The sequence below is a fragment of the Lissotriton vulgaris genome, chromosome 11, assembly GCF_964263255.1.
Source record: "Lissotriton vulgaris chromosome 11, aLisVul1.2, whole genome shotgun sequence".
Taxonomy (NCBI): Eukaryota; Metazoa; Chordata; class Amphibia; order Caudata; family Salamandridae; genus Lissotriton; species Lissotriton vulgaris.
In genome coordinates, this window is record NC_141699.1 from 428,243,879 (window position 1) to 428,264,204 (window position 20,326).

Consider the following 20,326-nt stretch of genomic DNA (forward strand, 5'->3'; position numbering starts at 1 on the left):
GTGGTCGGGCCAGGGAGGAGTAGCTAGCCCAATGTTCTGGGCGCTGACTGTTTGGTCGGCCCCAGGGCCGATCAAACCAGTCATAGCACTCTCCGTTTTCTTCATGTAGGCTGCTGCACAGCCTGCATGAAGAAAACGGCCTCCCCGTAGACGCCTGTAAGGACGGCGTCCTAGCCAATCACAACGTTGCCATTGCAGCATTGTGATAGGCTTAGGGGAAGAGAGGGAGGTTGCCTGCTTCTGCTTCCTGTGAGCAGAGAGCAGGAGACGCGATGCGGGAGTCCCGGACCGGAGGTGAAGGTAACTTTTTTTTAATTGTAATTTTTATTAAATTAATTCCCACCCCCTACCCGTGCAGACTACCCCCTCCCCCCTCCCCCAATCTGCTATTAATGCCGTCCGTGACTGTTTGTACCCTTAGACTCACCCAGGTGGTAGCAAGCTTGGGACAGAGTTAATATCCGACAAACTTAATTACTGGCAAACTCAATTTCCATTCAAACTTGATTAATTTAATAGTTTTTTTTTTACACACAGACCACATAATTCATGTAAGTAATTATAACAAAAAAACACAGAAGGTCAAACCACCTTCCGGACCCAAGATACATCTAAAACAGTAAAAAAATGATGCTATATGCAGTATTTAATTTGTAAAAAACAAAATAAGTGCCAGGGCCTAGGATATTTCTCAAGAGACGACTGCAGCTTGCAGTGGCAGCTTGTAGGTAATGGTGGCAAGGTGGGAGCTGGTTTAGAAAAACAAAACACTTACCTGCTCATTGCCGGTCACCAGCCACAGTCTCTTCTTCGTCGTCGCTGTTCTGCTGGCTCCCTGCAGTACACAGGCTCTCCTAAACCAATACCAACACTGCTGTCACCATGACAGCAGTGTCGTAATTGGTCCGAGTGCTGTGGTTCGGCTCTCGGACGAGGACTGACAGCCTGTTCCTGTTCTCCACGCAGGTTGTGCATTACAGCCCGGTGGAGAACATGCTAAGTGTGCATGACTGTTTGGTCGGACCAAGTCAACACTGGAGCCAAGCCCTGCCCTGCCCTACCCTAACCTGGCTGCAAGATACTAAAAATAAAATGAAAATATCCTCTGTTATTATCATTTTATTTTTTCCTTTTACACTGCTCTGAGAGCAGTGGGGCGACGTTTCTCCGCCTTAGCTGATGAGCCGCCACTGGCAGCTTATCCCATCCACTGCCTCCTGCCAGCGCTGCCAAACTGCAGCTCCAATGCTATGTACTAGCTTCACACTACTATCAATATGACAATTTGGACTATTATAGGTCACCAAAAATTGTATGAATAGTTTGAACGTGCAGCTATTCCTCTATTTTTAATGTATATCAATAAAAATACAAACAGACAGCCAGCACCACCATGTAATGTGAATTGTCATAAATATGTGCTGGCTGTAAGGAGTAGGTGTTAATGCCGAACACTGCTAAACACTGGCACAAATTTAGCATTGGTTGCAAGGCTGCATGGTTATCAGTGGACAATGTTATTGTCCGGGGTAGGTTTGGGAGTTTTATGTTGTCCACAGAAATGTTTGGCTTTAACTTTGCTTATCCCCACTTGTTTAAAGCACCCGTTCAATGGGAATAATGGCGCCCAACATAATACTAAAGTTTATGCAGCGCACTATCATATATCTGCCCTCTGTCCTAGTTTCTTAGTGGCCTTGGATGCAAGTGAGGATACGTCAGTGGGTTGGAGCTGAGACTGCTGAGAAACTGCCAAAGACAATCTAAAGCCCCCAAAAAGTTCAAAATAACTACTACAGAATAGCGACATAGGATTCCCATCTGCAGAATAATGACGATTCTCTCACCAGCCTTTGCCTATTGGGACACAATCTTCAGACCTAGGACGAGACAGAAAACACATCACTTTCGGGCTGGAAAACAGGCGATTCAGGCTCACAAGCTAAGGGAATTGTACAGGAAGCCTCAGGGTCCTGCAGGTGCACCAAACTCAATTAATTAGCATCTGGAGGTGCCCATCCGTCATTCAAACAAACAACCAGAAATGCCAATACTGATAGCTAGTCAGCAAAACTTAAACGGACAGAAAAAGCCTCTGGTCAGTCTGTGTCCAGAATAGTCAATACTCTTTTATTTCTTTTAAAAAAACAAATTCATTTCATCTTATCTCCTTTCTCAAAAGACACACCGCAAGTTTTTACAGAAAAATTCTAAAACAAATGTTGACGAGACAAAAACACTATACTTGATGATTAAACCAAAAATGTATATAAAACAAACCAACGAAGATACGCAGTCAAACTTGAATTCACTCACCCAAACCTTTCAACTTTAATACAGTGATTCATCAAACACTCTCTCTCATAAACATACACAAGCTCATCCACCCCTAGAATAAGAGAAATATTCAAAAATTTGAACGGGCTAGGGGGTCTAAGACCAAACAATGCAGAAATTAATATTAAGGCTTGGCTGTGCCCATATTCATAAAAAACAATAATGAATTTACTAAATTATTTGAAATAGCACAAGACCAGCCTTAGCTGTCACAACAGCGCATTCGTTTGGTTCACCACAATAGAATACACGGGTCTACGTGTTTTGAACCCCTTCAAGTTTTGGGGGGTTCTCCTCCGGAACAAAAAAGAGACTATTTTGTCATCCAGTAATGGACAATAAAGTTGTGAGAAAAGAACCTGAAGAACTAACTTTATGGTTTCAGAACAGGGCACCGTACCGTTGCGACAAACGGCGATTAAATGAACAGAATTCTGAGTTGATTGCATTTTTCTGTAGATTGGAATGAAAAAAACTGCTGGATCCGAAAATCAGACCGGAGTGGCCGCTTTGTGTAACTCTTATTACTTAAAGAAGTATTGGACGTCTTGATAACATAGCGTTTTTTTCTACGTGGTTATTTTCAGTCGGGCTTTCGTCCCTCTATACTATAGAGGGACGAAAGCCCGACTGAAAACTTGAACTTGACTATAGAGTCTATAGTCAATTAGTTTGGGCGCCCTGGGTCGAATTTCTGACTGCAGCTGTCAGCAGAGTTCAGCGAGGGATATATTTTGCTGTTACGGCTCCAATGGCGTCACGCGGCGATAGCTCACAGGAATATAGCGGCGTCTCTTGTAGTATCCTCCGGTGGTTTACCCTTTACATCCGTCATTCAAGGCAGCTAGACAACCTACTGGATCAAGGGAGACACTAGTTATCAGAGCTCGGGCGGGAAGCCAAGGCCGAACTGATTAGTACGCAAGTGCAAAAATATGAACTCCAGTAAACCAAAGTAAAGCACATTTTCTGTATGTTATTCCAAGCTGACAGGTAAAACAACTATTTAAGGAATTCGTCTTTCCCTCTCTCTTTCTCTCTCTCTTTCTCTCTCTCCATCTCTCTCTCTCTCTCTCTCTCTCTCTCTCTCTCTCTCTCTCTCTCTCTCTCTCTCTCTCTCTCTCTCTCTCTCTCTCTCTCCATCTCCCTCCTCAAAAAACACCACATTTATACCTTAATTTGGGGAACAGAATCATGTAGTTTCAGGCATGCTTCAAAGTGAAAGAGCACCATATAAATTCTGAAACGAAAATACTCTTGCCTGCATCTATTGTCTGCTTGAGTTTTTGGCGCACGAGGTCGCATTCCTCTGTCTGAGGTTTAGTTTGATGTTAACTTATGCAGTCACTTGGCTCGCAGGACAAGAAACTAAGCAGTGTATAGCCCATTCTTGTTCATTTGGAAGACCGGGTGTATTTATTTTAGTATTACGTTTGTTTTCTGTGCAAAATGTGGATATTAAAATGTGCCTGCCTTTGCAACCATGGATATTAAAATTGTCTGGCTTGCAACCTTGGACATTAAAATGTGTCTGCCTTTACAATCCTGAGTATTAAAATGGGCCTGCTTTTGCAGTCTTGGATATTAAAAGATGTGCCTGTGCAAACATTTATATTAAAATGTGCCTGCCTTTGCAACTTTGGATATTAAAATGCGCTTGACTTTGAAATCTTGGATATGAAAAGTTGTGTCTGTGCAACATTTTATATTAAAATGTGTTTGCCTGTGCAGCCTTGGATATTAAAATGTGCCTGCCTTTGCAACCTTGGATATTAAAATGTGCCTGCCTTTGCAACCTTGGATATTAAAATGTGCCTGCCTTTGCAACCTTGGATACTACAATGTTCCTGCCTGTGCAATCGTAGAAATTAAAATGGGACTGCCTTTGCATCCTTTTGTTCCCTATGCACAAACTGGGTATTCACCAGCATGATTCTAATCTCTCTGCGCAGTCAACAACATTCCCTTTGAGTACTTGGGCTTTTCACTGGATCACTGGGGACACATAGACCAGGGGCGAAACTACTATGGGGTGTCTGAGGTGCAGCCTGTGGTGAGATGGAAGTTGGGTTTGCCTTATCCTGAGCACGTGAACCAATATTTTGTGCTGCATGGGATGTATCCTTTCAGAGGAGACTGCAATGTTGCACCTGGACTGATGAACCCCAGTTATGGTAGACGGAGGATATTACCGGAAAGCAGGGGAATAGTAGACGTTTCGCCATCATATAAAAAGACTTCGGCCCTTTACCTATTGTTGCACCTGCCACACACAATCCATCTCACCGTAAAATAGTTTGAGGGAACAGCAGTAACACTTGGCTATGGGTAAAGGGTAGGGCACTTGGTTTTTCAACAGTAGTCGACAGGTACGGATTTACTGCATCAGCTGGCCTATGTACATTTCCAGCAACTGATTTTTAACTGTGACAGCTAAATTTTATATATTTCCTTTATTATCGTGCTCCAGAGGCTTTACCATATTCCGCCCCAGAGATTCCTGTGTAGTGTGGAATCATGAAACTGTAACGTGGTGCTTTTCCTGACGAAGACACTCCTGTGCCAAAACACGCGTAGACACTACACAGTTTTCAGCCACTGAGAGTTGTTGAAATGAGTCTGCTTCTTAACCATTGCATAGAATCCGGATTTTGGTTATTTATGATTATATCATGTTTATGTAGTGAAAGTAGATTCTCAAGATGTTAATGTTATTGAGATTTATAAAAGCGCACGAATACCCGGAGGTGTTTTGGCGCTGAGAACACAGTAAGCCCACACAACGTCTAGTCCTGGAACAGCAAGGTCTTTAACCTTCTCCTGAAGATGGAAAGGGAGCTTGCACATCTGAGCTCACTTGGAAGAGTGTTCCAGACTTTGGAGGTGCCATAGTGGAAGCTGCGGCCCCCCCTGTGCGATGTTCAAATTCTGGGCACTGTCAAGAGTCTGGCCCTTGAGGAACAAAGATGTCTTTTAGGTTCGTATCAGACAAAAAGGTTCTGAAGAAAGGAAGGGCCTATGTGATTCAGTGCTTTGTAGGCCAGACACAGAGCCTTACATATAATACGCTGTGGTACATGAAGCCAGTGCAGATTGTGAATCTCTCTTGATAACGATATATGCCTGGGGATGTTGAGCAACAGCCGTGCTGCTGTGTTTATGACCATCTGAAGCTTTTTTAGACACTGCTTCTGAACATTCAGACATAGCCCATTGCAGTAATCCAGTTTGGACTGGATGAGAGATGTTACCACGGTTTTTCTAGATTCCGCTGGGATATACGGAAAGATCTTCCTTATTTTCTTTATGAGAACGTGAGAAGCATTGTGTCTGCTGAGAGAATGTTAATTTATTGTCAATTCATACACCCAAGTTCTTAGCTTTAGCTGCTGGTTTAGGTGGTACTCCCATGTCTGCTGACCACCACAGATTGTCCCAAATTGGCTGCATATTTCCAAAAATCAAAACCTCTGTTTTTTCAGAGTTAAGTTTGAGGCAGTGTATACTCATCCATCTGTTTATTGTACACATGCAGTTCTGAAACTGTTGGAAGGGAGGATCTTGATCTTTATATGCAACCACCACTATCTGGGTATTGTCGGCGTAAATTGTCTAGCTAAACCCAAAAGTCCTGGATCCGAGGAGCCAGTTCAGAAACATAAACATTAAAAAGGGAGGGGTTTAAAGAGCAACCCCGTGGGACTCTGCACGTCAAGGTGTAAGATGCTGAGTGATATCCCTCAACAGATACTGTTAATCTCCCATTCTTAGGAAAGGAGGACAGTAGAGCGAGTGCTGTGCCCCCAACCCCAAGACTCTCCAGCCTCTGTTGCAAGAGAACGTAATCAACAGTGTGAAAAGCGGCCGACAAATCGAGGAGCACGAGGGGGGCTGTGCCTCCTCCGTCCGTCCCCGCTCTGTTCTCCTCAGTGGCTTTAATGAGTGCCATTTCCGTTCTGTGCTCTTGGCGAAATCCGAACTGGGAGTGATTAAGCAAGTTGTTTTCGCAGATGAATAGTGATAGTTGGATATTCATGATTTTCTCTATTATTTTGGCCGGTAATGGCAATCTGACTATAGGTCAATGGTTATTCGGGTTAGTCGCATCCAGGGTGGTTTTTTTTAGCAGCGGAAGGATGGACGTCTATTTCTACCTGGAGGGAAAGTTACCAGAGTTAAACATAGAGTTAAAAATATCTGCGAGCCCAGGGCCCACCACGTCTGCTATTTCTTTCAGAAGTGCTGGCGGGCATGAGTCTGAGGGGGATCCTGACTTTGCTTCCTTTATATACGTTTCCACTGCTTCAGAAGACGTGAGGGAGAACCTGAGCAGGGTGCTTTTATCGGGGTCAGGGCAGCGTGATTGGGCGGTGGGGAGGTGCTCTGATGTATCCTCAAAGACCTTAAAAATACCCAGGACTTTTGCTTTAAAAGCCGCAGCAATGTTGTTGCAGAACTTTTGGTTGCCCTTCCTCCCTGTCTTATTTGATATAGTAAGACGATTTACTACAGAGAATAATTCTTTGGGGGAGTTTTTTGCTGTCTCGATCTGTTTGGTAAAGTAATCCCTCTTTTCTGACATTAATACGTTTTTATATTGTGTTAGGGCAGTTCTATACACTTTCCTCTCAGGTGAGTGATAGTTTACTCACCAACGTCGTTCCAAACTGCGACAATTTTGCTTTTCTTTCCGTAGTGTGTCAGAGAACCAGGGGGCAGAAGGAGTATTCCTGTTCCCTGAAATTATTTGTGTGGGTACCGAGGCCTTGACTGCTTCAGTAAGCCAGTCTGTGTATTTGGTGACAGCTAGGTCAATGTGGGTGTTAAATTGTGGTTGTGAACCCTCCAGATGTGTGCGGAGGATTGTTTTATCCACTTTGCTCCATACAGTATGAGAGGAGGCAGGGGCTTAGTGGTACCAACAAGTCCAACAGTAGTGCCTCGAAGATTGAACTTAATTAATGAATGGTCTGACCACTTCAGAGGAAGAGTTTTGTTTAACTTGAGCCCATCAGCCGAAGTAAAGATGCCGTCTAGTGTATGCCCGGCCTCGTGGGTGGGGGTCTGTACTAATTGGGTCAAACCTACAGCTCCCAATGTGTCTAAAAGTGTCCCTGTCTCTCTATTATCCTTGTCTTCCAGATAAAAATTTAAATCTCCAAGGATGGTGAAATCTTTGTTCAAAAGAATAGGTTCAAGAAGGCTATCAAGATTCATCGTAAAGGTGGTTCTAGTGCCTGGGTCGGTACAATAAAGTGCCTCTGAAAGTCAGTTTAGAGCTGGGGTCTTGTGCGAAGTGGAGAGCCTCATATGCGGTTGTTGAAGTAGGGTAAAAAGTTACTTGGAAATACTCTCTAAATATGATTGCTACTCCACCGCCTCTTTTTAAAGGCCAATCAACCCTGATTGCTCGAAATCCAGCGGGAGTTGCAGTAATAAAATCTGGGTTGGATGCAGCATCTGCCCAACCCGGACTTTATGAACCCAAATTTTCGATTGTATATGCAATTTCGTATTTATGTTTTGCCAATGATCGAACGTTGACAAGGCCACAGTAAATCTCGGCACTGTCAGGGATTTTGGAAGGATTGTGGCTCTGATGCTTTTGGGGAGACTGGGAGGCGTTAATCCTTCGTACTTGCGGGAGTGTGAAGCCACAGGAGCAGCTTGCATTGACTTCACCGGGACATAGAAACAGCAATTATCCTTCATGTTATTGAGGAGAAATAACTCCCTAGTGGAGTATCTTAGTATATGGGCTGTCCACAGACCAGGGGTTCTGGCCCTGGGCGCGGTCCAGGCACGGCCAGGCGCAGGCGGGCTTGCCTTAGGCGGCGGCCACCCGTGCGCCCGCTGCACGTCCGCACCATCTAACGTTTAATTGCAAATTTCCGGTGGACGACTAGACCCCGCCCTAACCTGAAGTATGTGAAATAAGCAGCTGAGGTGGGTCAGCCCTCCGTACAAACGGCACGTCAGCCGCGGCGGAACTGGGTCGGCCCTACAGTGCAAAAAGCAATCGGAAACAATCTAAAAGTGCAGAGAGCAGGTGAGCAGCAAGATCGATGTTATAAGCTAGCAACAATAACAGCAACGGCAGAATGAAATAAGTATCATAAATGAGAAAAGAACAGACAATTTCTTGTTTTTTGTCATTGTACATTTATTTATTTATTTATTTAGGTAGCTTACAGAGCGCACAGCTACCCCCTAAGGGGGTGTCCCGGCGCTACAGAATACTTGTCAGTCAGATGGGGCGCTAACGGTGCATGTTGGCTAGAGGGAGAGGCAAATTTTAAGGGAGAGTGAACAGCCAGGTCTTAAGTTTACGGCGGAACACTTGCTCTGAATCAGTAAACCTGAGATCCAGTGGGAGGCTGTTCCAAAATTTGGCAGCAGCCACTCCAAACGTTCTGCCACCGCTCCTGGCGCGGCGAAATCTGGGTACCACCAGGAGACGTAGGCTGTTAGATCTTAATGCTCTAACAGATCGAGATAATTTGAGTCTTGTACTCAGGTAAGCCGGGCCAGAGCCATTAATGGCACGGAAGGCAAGGATGAAGACTTTGAACTGGATACGTCTGGAGATGGGAAGCCAGTGCAGTTCTTTCCGATAAGCCGCAACAGAGTGGCGGAAAGGAATATTTCCGATTAGTCTGGCGGCTGCATTTTGAACAACTTGTAACCTTTCAATAAGGTAGAGGGGGGCGCCTGCATAGAGACTATTGGCATAGTCTAAATGTGACGTGATCAGGGCATGGACAGCAGTCTTACGGGAGTCCAAAGTGATATAGGGAAAGATCTTCTTGATCATGCACAGTTTGCCAAAGCAGGCAGATGTAACTTTGTTGATCTGGGCTTTACAAGAAAAGGTGTTGTCAAAATGGAAACCCAAGTTGCGGGCTGACTGGACTGGGATTGGAGGGGGATTCAGAACGGCAGGCCACCAAAGGGTGGTAGGAGGGGCAGTTTTTTGGTTAAAGAATAGGACCTCCGTTTTGTCAGTGTTCAAGACCAGATGGTTGGCAGCCATCCAAGAACAGATGTTGCCAAGGCAGTTACGGAAGTTAGAGAAGTGGGAGTCGGAGTGGTCTCTAAAAGAAAAGATAAGCTGCGTATCATCAGCGTAGGAGACCACCCTGACCCCCCACGACTCAACCACTCTGGCAAGGGGGCCTAAATAAACATTGAACAAAAGAGGGCTCAAGGCCGAGCCCTGAGGCACTCCACACAGGAGAGGTTTATCTTCTGATTCAAAGGGCCGAAGAAGTACCCTCTGCGTCCTCTCTGTAAGGATCGAACTGATCCAGGTCAGTACAGTGCCTCCGATACCCAGCTGCTGCAGATGATCCAGTAGTATATCATGGGACACCGTATCGAAAGCGGCGGACAGGTCGAGGAGGACCAACATTGCCTCCTCTCCCCTGTCCACACACTCTCGAATTGTCTCCGATACCTCTAGCAGAGCAGTCTCTGTGCTAAAGCCGGTTCTAAAGCCGGATTGGGAGTCATGCAGCAGCATGACTCCCAGTTTATTTCTAGATAGTGGGACAATTGCCTCTGAACTACCTTTTCCAGAATCTTTGCAGGTTTGTGAAGGAGGGATATCGGGCGGTAGTTAGAGAATTGTGAGGGATCAGCATCCGCTTTTTTTAGAATGGGGACCAGCAGGGCCTGTTTCCACAATGAGGGGAACTGGCCTCTGGTTTAAGAGGAGTTCCATATGGAAAGGAGAGGGCTGGTTAAGATCGGAGCAAGATTTCCCATCACTTTATCGGGGACTGGATCCAATGGTGACCCTGACGTGACCTGACAGAGTAATTTCGCGCCTGTATCAGGCATAAGCTCTTCAAAGAAATTAAATGAGCATTTCTGAGTGTCAAGCTCAGTGGTCATAGAGGGGGACGAAATTGATGTAAATGAAGAGGATAGCTTAATGATTTTATCTTGAAAAAAGTCAGAGAGCCCATTGCAAAGGGCCTGACTGGGAGAGCTCTGGGCCTTCAAAGCAGGAGGATTCACAAAATCCTTCACTATCTTGAAAGAGGGTTTTGGTGGAATTCTCAGCCTTTTTAATTAACTGTGAAAAATAACCTCTCATCGTAGACTGTTGGAATTTATTCAAGGCCGACTTATATAATGATTTAGACTCTGGATCGTAGGACTGCCGCCATTTGCGTTCGAGTTGTTTGCATCGACTCTTTTTCTCCCGCAACGCGGGAGAAAACCAAGGAGCAGAGGGTCGGGATCTGGCAGAAGTGATAGGGGCAAGGGGGGAAATAGCATCAAGTGCAGTGGTAAGAGCCGAGTTATATCTAGCAACTTCCTCATTAAGATCTAAGGAAGAATTGAACTGATAAGAAAAATAGGGGTCCATGGTGGCACAGGTAACATTAGGCCATTTACATCCACTCTCTCTATTCAAGGAGGAAGGGGAAGGAAGGGAGGGAATAGTAATTTCAAAAGGAAGGAGAAAATGGTCCGACCAGGTAAGGGGCAGTGCAGGGAGCGAAATGACACCAGGGTGATTCGTAAATATAAGGTCAAGGGTATGACCAGCTATATGTGTCGGGCCATTAACCAATTGGTACAGGGTTAAACCTTGCAAGGTATCAATTAGAAGAGACGCCTGAGGGCAGGAAGGGTTGTCAACATGTAAGTTAAAGTCTCCTAACACCGTAAAATAGGCATGTTTTAAGGAGAGATCGGCTATTGTTTGTAGCAGGGTAGTAAGTGAAGAAGAGGAGGCAGTAGGGGGATTATAAACCAGGATACCAGCTAAGATAATAGTAGCTGAGTCCAAGATCGTAAAATACATAGCTTCAATAAGCCCTAGATTAGTGAGCTTCTTAGTGGTCAGTTTAAGATGAGATTTTAAAATAACAGCAAGGCCCCTTCAGTTTTGTTATTGTCACGATTGATACCCACCAATCGGTAGCCGGAGGGAGTGGCTAGGTGTATATCAGGTTTGGAGGTATCTTTAAGCCACTTTTCAGTAAGAAATAGGATATCCCAATCCTGCGTATCAATGGATAGCCATATCTCATTGGCATGGCACGGCAGGGAGCGACAGTTGACTAGGGCCGCCTTTAATCTAGGGGGAATCTGGGGTTTAGTGACCTTCGATGAGGGAGGGCACTGATTCCGATAGGGAGCAATGGCGAACTTACACAAGGACATTCATATACTAGGAGTACAGAGGGGTTTACAGGACTAGGTCGCCCTCCACTCAAGCAATCAAGAAACACAGTGACCTAGTCCGCAAGGCAATCGTTTTATGTATATCTGTGGGTATACGTGGATATGTCTAGAGATCATTCCAAACACACCTTTGAATTTAACAATAGGTGTCTTACTCCAGATGCTTGCCAGTAAATTATAAAAGTAGCCAATCTCTGATACATCTAACTTTAGACAACACAGGACATACATTCAGAAGAGAGACGACATATGAAAAAATGTGTGAGTAGCTAGAAGACACCTCACGGGCGCACCACCATTGGGGCCCCTGGTTGGTACTCACCAGGGTGGCCCTGTTCTCATCATTGGTATCAACTAGCTTAACGTAAACGTGACCGACTCCCAAAAGTAAAAGACATTGAATGGTGCAGTGTACACAAACTTATATGTGACAAGGACTAACAACGTTCAACATATAACAAAACAAATACTGAGCGCACAAGAATAAGGACCTTTTTATTTGTATTCTCCTGTCCGCTAACAGTAAACACATATATAAAACAAAGAGAGAAGCGAATACTCCCTATCGATTCGCTTGCAACTCGCTGCCGACATGTTTCATTGCCATGGTAAAGTTTCAGGCAATTTCTTCAGGGCAAAGATGTTTTTAAAAAAGCCACTGCCAGCAAAGTACTGCGTTTGGGGTGCTGTAAATCAAAGAAAAAAAGAGCACGTGTGAGGAGCTATCTGTGATTGCACTGTGTGCTGTATATCCTTGCCATCCAGCCACACTGTGGAAATGTAAATTACCTGGCTTACAGCTTCGACTTTCATACCATTATAATCATCTATTTTGAAAAGTCAGGGACCCACTCCCAATCGGTAAGTGTAGTCTATCCTCCCGTAAAAGTTTATCTATTCAAGACAAAAGAAACAAAAGAAACAGCCCCGCGTGGGCGGACATTAGAAATAGCTAATCTAGTCTCACCGGGAGCTCCGTTTCCAAACGCTTCGTGTGCAGCAAGGTAAATACCAGTGGAGAAGGATTCACCGGCGTCTTCTCAGCACCGGATCACTGAGCGTTTGGGGCGTGTGATATTTATTTTTAGTTTCAGGTTTCTCATTGGCTCGCGGTGTCACGTGGTATGACTGTCACCCGGCTAAATCTAAACAGCGAATCTGATTGGTTCAGGGGGTCGCTTGCCGTGGTATCTCGATTCCGATTGGCACTGGCCTTCAAAGGATTCGATAGACAATACTACGTGGGGATTCATTTGTAAATGTAAACACGAGCGTGATATTATTTTAAGCAATGTGGTTTACAAACAGCTCGCCGGGTATTATAGGGCAAGTGCTCTATGTGGAGCTGCTCAATTCTAATTATTATAATCATCACATCTCATGTGATACAAAGGTATATATGCAATTAATAAAGACCAGTGGTCATAGCCCTTAGTAAGAAGATACATATGTTTCTCTCATTCATATTGTTGTGGTAGGTGACAGATACTATCAACAGAGAAGAGATTTTGTTTACAACAGCTCAACCCACCATGCAAGGAGATTAGTATATCTAACTTACAAGGTGATTTCATTCTGTCCAATTGTTAGACCATAGAGTACTGTGCCAAGGAACAACTATATCTGTGTTTCAGGAGTGCAGCTCAACGAAGCTTGTTCCATTCCAACAATTCATTTAACCCCTGTTGTTCACTCCACTCTTTTAAAAACATCTTTGCCCTGAAGAAATTGCCTGAAACTTTACCATGGCAATGAAACATGTCGGCAGCGAGTTGCAAGCGAATCGATAGGGAGTATTCGCTTCTCTCTTTGTTTTATATATGTGTTTACTGTTAGCGGACAGGAGAATACAAATAAAAAGGTCCTTATTCTTGTGCGCTCAGTATTTGTTTTGTTATATGTTGAACGTTGTTAGTCCTTGTCACATATAAGTTTGTGTACACTGCACCATTCACTGTCTTTTACTTTTGGGAGTCGGTCACGTTTACGTTAAGCTAGTTGATACCAATGATGAGAACAGGGCCACCCTGGTGAGTACCAACCAGGGGCCCCAATGGTGGTGCGCCCGTGAGGTGTCTTCTAGCTACTCACACATTTTTTCATATGTCGTCTCTCTTCTGAATGTATGTCCTGTGTTGTCTAAAGTTAGATGTATCAGAGATTGGCTACTTTTATAATTTACTGGCAAGCATCTGGAGTAAGACACCTATTGTTAAATTCAAAGGTGTGTTTGGAATGATCTCTAGACATATCCACGTATACCCACAGATATACATAAAACGATTGCCTTGCGGACTAGGTCACTGAACTTACACAAGGAACAATTGTAAGGGAGGGCCTCTAAAGTAGATGGACAACAGCAGACATCTGGGGAGCAGATGCCTTGTCTGAGTTGAAGGAGCTGAGTATTAGTCCCAAAAATTTTCATGGGTTGAGTGTCAGGGGGACTGGCGATAGGCGCAGGCCAGGCGCAGACGGGCTTGCCTTAGGCGCGCCTGCTGCGCGGACGGGAATACCCCTTTTTTTTATCCATTCTGGAGGAGGGTGGGAGGCGTCCAAGAGCTGGAGCGCTACCCTGCCTCTCCCCAAGATGGCTGCTTAGCGTTCCACCAGCCGGCGTCAGCGCTGCAATCGGCTGCGCCGGGGGTGAGAGCCGTGTGCCTAAGCCCAGAACGAAGTAGTCTCGTCGGGATCAGTCAAGTGAGCAGAAAACACAATTTTATACAATTTAAAACGCTCCAGATAAAATATATACAATTTTTTAAAATACTAATGTAAATGCCGCCAATAATCGGCAGTGGTCGCTAAAGATAAGGGATAGGTACAAGATGCCCCCGGCTTCCGCCTCAGGGGAGAAAGACAAGTAATCTGTCAAAAATAGGAGGAAGCGCCTTAAGTAGCACGGGAGGGCGGGAGGCGTCCAAGAGCTGGAGCGCTACCCTGCCTCCCCCCAAGATGGCGGCTTAGCGTTCCACCAGCCGGCGTCAGCGCTGCAATAGGCTGCGCCGGGGTGAGAGCCGTGTGCCTAAGCCCAGAACGAAGTAGTCTCGTCGGGATCAGTCAAGTGAGCAGAAAACACAATTTTACACAATTTAAAACGCTCCAGATAAAATATATACAATTTTTAAAATACTAATGTAAATGTCGCCAATAATCGGCAGTGGTCGCTAAAGATAAGGGATAGGTACAAGATGCCCCCGGCTTCCGCCTCAGGGGAGAAAGACAAGTAATCTGTCAGAAATAGGAGGAAGCGCCTTAAGTAGCACGGGAGGGCGGGAGGCGTTCAAGAGCTGGAGCGCTACCCTGCCTCCCCCCAAGATGGCGGCTTAGCGTTCCACCAACCGGCGTCAGCGCTGCAATCGGCTGCGCCGGGGGTGAGAGCCGTGTGCCTAAGCCCAGAACGAAGTAGTCTCGTCGGGATCAGTCAAGTGAGCAGAAAACACAATTTTACACAATTTAAAACGCTCCAGATAAAATATATACCATTTTTAAAATACTAATGTAAATGTCGCCAATAATCGGCAGTGGTCGCTAAAGATAAGGGATAGGTACAAGATGCCCCCGGCTTCCGCCTCAGGGGAGAAAGACAAGTAATCATTGTCCTTCTATGTTCTGTTCTGACCGTACAGAGTGATGTTAGAGTGAATGTTTGATACGAGTGGAGTATGCATGTGGTTATTTTCATTATCAATATTTATTGTATTGCTTTAATAAAAATCTATTTTTGTATTGGGTTATAGTATGTTGTCCTTGACCTCCCACGTCCAGTTATGAATTATTGTCATGTTTGGTATCAATTTCGAATTGCTCTAGGTTTTTGCAATTAAATGGTAGGGCACACCATATGGCCTTCAGTACCTGGTTCTCTAAGAATGCGAATAAAGCTTGGAGCACTCAGTAGACTTGCAAATTTCCTGAGGGAAAAATACTGTGCAGCCCAAAAATGGACAAATGGCCAGGAGCTGTCCTCTTAGTCGTTGAGACAGACTATCCCTCGGCTTGAATATCAAAGATGGCGCGTCAGCAGTTCTGCCGAGGTCCCTGCTTAGTGTTTTTGCTGCAGTGTCATCTCTTTTTAGATGCAATATTGCCATATACCTTGATGCCCAAGACCCTCCCCCAGCAGGGTATGCCACCAGTTTCCCCTCTGTAGCTCAGCTTCCGGTTCTAGCTCACACAGTATTTTCCTTCACCCCGCCTCCAGCAGGGAAGATACAGTGGTCTTCTGTGTAGCACTGCTGTTCTTCCCCTCTGGACACTCCTTGCTCTGGTCGTTAAAATCCCTCCATCCATCTTTAGCTTTCTTTTCATCTTTCGGGAGCCGCAGGAAGTGACCTTTCACTCCTTGTAGAATGACGTAATACTCGTGCAACTCTAAAACCCATTGGGCGGGCGCAGGTTCTGCCCCATATGACAGCATTAGTCATGCATGTTTTCTTTTGCACAGATTGAAAACTCTGCAGAGGAATTCGCCCTGTACATCGTTCACACGAGTGGTGGTGAGTACACAAGAGTGCTGGGCTTCAATGAGTTTCATTGCCTTCTATGAATAATGGCGTTATTATATTAATGTAAGCATTAAAAGATGGGGCTATTTACAAGGCTCTCTGTTTTTTTGTCTTAAACATTTATGGTGTACTTTGAATTTTTTTAACACCTGTTCAATATTCTTCACATTTTGTATTTGATTAAGAGTTGTGGCCAAAGACAAAAAAGTAACACGGAAAATCTTTGTATATAGTTTCTTTCTTCTGCGGCCGGCCACTTCGTGGAATAGGGATAGTACCCAGATACTTGAAACCCAGAGGCGAGCTCATCTAGTCGTTTTGTGCCAGTGATCATGACTCCGTCATGCCAGTTATCATGTTGCAGTCATACAAATCTAAAACCATGACATTCAATTGTTAAACGGGACAGGAAATGGAAAAAACACAAGTGCAGGTACTCGCCAAGTACAGCGTGGACTAGTGGGTGGGGCAAGGGGCGCGGTTAGGTTCTTCAAGCTTTGAATGCAAGAAATCTGCACGGTTTGTAAAATTGTTGGATGAGATGTGGAAGAGATATAATCATCTCAGCTAAAAATATGGCTGACTCCCTATATTCAGACACAAACAAATTCAGTATCTGGGCTCGGATGGGGATTCCAAAGCTAATTGAGGCATTCTTGAAAGTGATTTGACAACCCCATAATGGTGCTAGAGAGTCAACAAAATCCTGAATTAAATAAATGGCAATATCCTAATGAATACTTACTTTCACATTTGTCCTTGTTGCCAATTTAATTGGGGCTGAGTTTAAAATAAAATCATTTATAAGTTGACTGTCAGACTCTGCTCTTTGTGACTTTGTCTACTTTCTGCAGCAAATTGTTAGTCCCAATTTATAGGATCACGAGTTTGTTTTCTTCCATTTCCAACACTTATTGCCTACCTTCCTGATTAATATAATTGGTGTTGGCCTCAGAAGGGCCCATTTTTAAAATACATTTGACCCCACTGAGGTAAACCTGCCGCACAATTTGTTCACAATGCTGACAATATTTTGTTAATGAAAGTCACATAAAATCTCAACTGTTCCAACAGTCAATTCAGTTTCCTCTGCCATGAAAAGTTAAAAAGCACTCTCTGCACCCAAGCTTCCAGGTTTCTGGAGTCTGAAATGCTGCTGCAAACACCTCATTTTTAATGTACACGTAATTACTTATGCCGAATAACTGAAGATTGTAACTTGACTGGAAATGGAAAAGGCTGGATGTTAAAGACTAGTGTGTACTCTCTCATTCATACATGTCAAAATACAGCCTCCATCTTTTATTCACACACAAATGCATATGCGTCGACACAGACTCAAACACACTCCTTCACCAGTGGCCGAAGTGCATTTAAAAAAGTAAGGGAACTGTGATGCTGTGCACAGTGCAGGTGGGGATAAAGGCGTTGCTAAAAAAACTATTCTGTAACTTTTTTCGGTCTTTCACCTGCACGTCTGTACATATAAAATAACTCACAGTTTAAATGTAAAATAAATGGAACTTAAGTTAATCAGTAGGAAATTCAACTTAGTGCTTTATGAAACCTTTATTAGTTATTGCACTACAGAGATCTATCTGTAACCAGAGAGCCACAGAACTGAATCCTGATTGGAGCAGTGGGGAATAGTAAGAAGGGTAACACAGCCACCTACAGCCTCTTCTGTGCAGGGGCCTGTGTTATACCCCTTTAAAAAGCACATACGTCTCTGCTTAGCTCGTAACTACTTTCCAATACCTCTCAAAAAGACTAAATCTGCTTCACCAGGAAGCGTCAAGTGGTTCCATTAATTTAAGCAAATACTGGCTCCTGAGCTGCCTATATATTTGCAGATTGACCCGTTGTGCACATTTGCACTTCTTTCAGGCAAGTAGGCACCCTAGCAAGAATGCTTGTTTAGCTTTCTGCCCCTTCCTCGGTTTCACAGCACAGGAGACTCCCTGCCTTACACTTCAGCTAAAGCATTTCAGCTCTCAGAATTAACCGTCCTGGGATGGTTATCTTTTCACAGAAAGTAGGGTAACAGAGTTAGCTGCAGTTGTTCTTGTTGACAGAATTAGAGTCTGTCTGTGATTGCTGATTACAGGCAGCGTTCTTGCAATTAACCCCTTCGATGCTCATGACGGAACTGTTCCGTCATGAGCATCGGTCGCACTGTGCTCATGACGGAACCGTTCCGTCATGACCACACCTGCGAATGGAATGTTCAGCACAGGGGGAGAATCGGCGCCGCAGGCAAGGTGTTAAGAAAGTGTGTCTCTTTACTAGCTCTGGGTCTGGGCCTTAGTTTTCCAGAAGCTGACTGCGTTGTTAATCTTTCTGTCTCCTCCTGGGTTTGATTGAGAGACCCGGAGCTGTTTTATAGAAGGGCAGGACGGAGGTCCTTCAGCCAGCTAACTTGAGCGTGGTTAAGTTCTCCCAGGCCGGGCTTGAGGACGAGGACACTCTGCTTCCGAACAGCAGAGGCAGACTCTGCAACACATCACTACTGACCCTGCTGAACCTAACCAGCAATTGAAAGTGCTTGGAATAATAGTTAGGATGGCACTGCAAGACCACGATTTATGAAACAGGCACTGCACAATCATAACATAGCTAGATATTTATACTGCTCTCTGATTGGCTGAAATGTGCTGCAGTTAGCCACAGTGACGGCCGGCATTACTTGCAGGTGGAGGGGCGAGCACATGTGAGGGGACCAGGGGGGCGCATGGGCAGTTGAACAGTGTAAAACAAATAAAAAAAGTTATTATACACAACTTACTGCCAGCGCCGGCTATAGCGTCTCTGATCCTTACTCCTGCTCTTGTCGGAAAGGAAGCCAGGAAGAATAGACAGGCTCTCCTGACAAATCAAAATGCTGCATTACAGAGTTGTAATTGGTTTTGAGCGTCCTGGTTCGATGCTCAACCAGAGAATGGGGGCCTGAGCTTGCTCTCCACGCAGGCTGTAATGCAGCCTGCATGGAGAACGGGGAAAGTGCGCATGACTGGTTTGGGCCGCCCAAGAGGGCTGACCAAACAGCCATTGCGCACATAGGAGTGGGCAAACCACTCCGACCCTGCCCTGCCCCCAGAGCAGCCCGCCCACCCGCAAAGGAAACATAAAATGATAATAACTAAAAGGTATTATCATTTATATTTCCTTTCTTTTACGCTGCTCAAAAGCAGTGGGTCAATGCTACTCTTCCATAGGGGTTAGCAACTCAGAAGACACAGGGTTCTTGGGTTGGGGGAATGTGTATATTAACATTTCATGATGGTGCCGACTGCGATGGTTTTGAAATGACTTGAAGAACAGTGGTTTGTAGAAAGAAGTAGGTTTATTCAAAGTAACAACCCCAGAGGCTACACAGGACCAACACCTTCAGCAACTGCACCACTCTGGTCTGTCCCCTGGATTCCACACTCTGGAATCCAGTGAACATAACATAGCAACCAGAACATTGAAGGATCAACAAACAGGTTACTAAGATACAACATATCTCCCTATCTAAACAAAACAAACAAAATAAAATACCAAAAAAAAACAATACAATCTAAGAAAGAATTGATATGTACTATTGAACAAAATTTGCAACTGACTAGATCAAAACTGCGAGCATATATAATCTTTCATCCACATTGGTTTACACTTAGGTCGAAAGTACTTATTCTTCACCTCCATATTTGATGGAATAACTAATGGTTTGGAAGAAGAAGTTGTTGGAGAATTACTACCTTGACTCAACATATGTTTACATTCCAAATCATTACATTTCGTTATGCTTCTCACGTTCCATTGTTTACCATCATCTAATTTCACAACATTTCCAGATACATGAATAATTTGTTTTGGCCTAGACCATTTAGAAAACCCAGGTTTATGATTCCCCATAAGTTGTGAACGCACCCATTCACCAACTCTAAAAGATCTTACAGAGCTATTGATTCTAATGTTATGATCACGGACGTATTTGTTTTGATACCCTTGTACCTTACTTAAAACATCCTTACCATCAATTACTTTTGAACTATCGTTTCTTGACATCCAAATAGGTTTAACCTTGGAACCAGCCACCCGCCCCTTCAATAATGAAAAAGGAGACACCCCGGTAGCTGTGTGAGGAGTATTCCTATAGCACCATAACATTTCCTTGACAGCATTTTTACAATTGTCATCATTGTTATTTGCAAGTTGAATACACTCCTTTAACACTCGGTTAAATCTTTCCACTAAACCATTTTCTCTTGGATTGTAAACTGAAGTGGTAATATGTT

At 44.4% G+C, this 20,326-nt stretch overlaps 1 protein-coding gene across 2 annotated transcripts in view; it reads left to right on the forward strand.

The window, feature by feature from the left end:
- Positions 1-20,326, forward strand: part of RASSF2 (Ras association domain family member 2) — a 262,300-nt gene that overhangs the window by 229,635 nt on the left and 12,339 nt on the right. For both annotated transcript variants that reach the window (XM_086943516.1, XM_086943517.1), the window contains one exon: positions 15,986-16,037. In XM_086943516.1, coding sequence (XP_086799642.1) covers positions 15,986-16,037 — 52 coding nt within the window. The remainder of the gene's footprint in view (positions 1-15,985; positions 16,038-20,326) is intronic.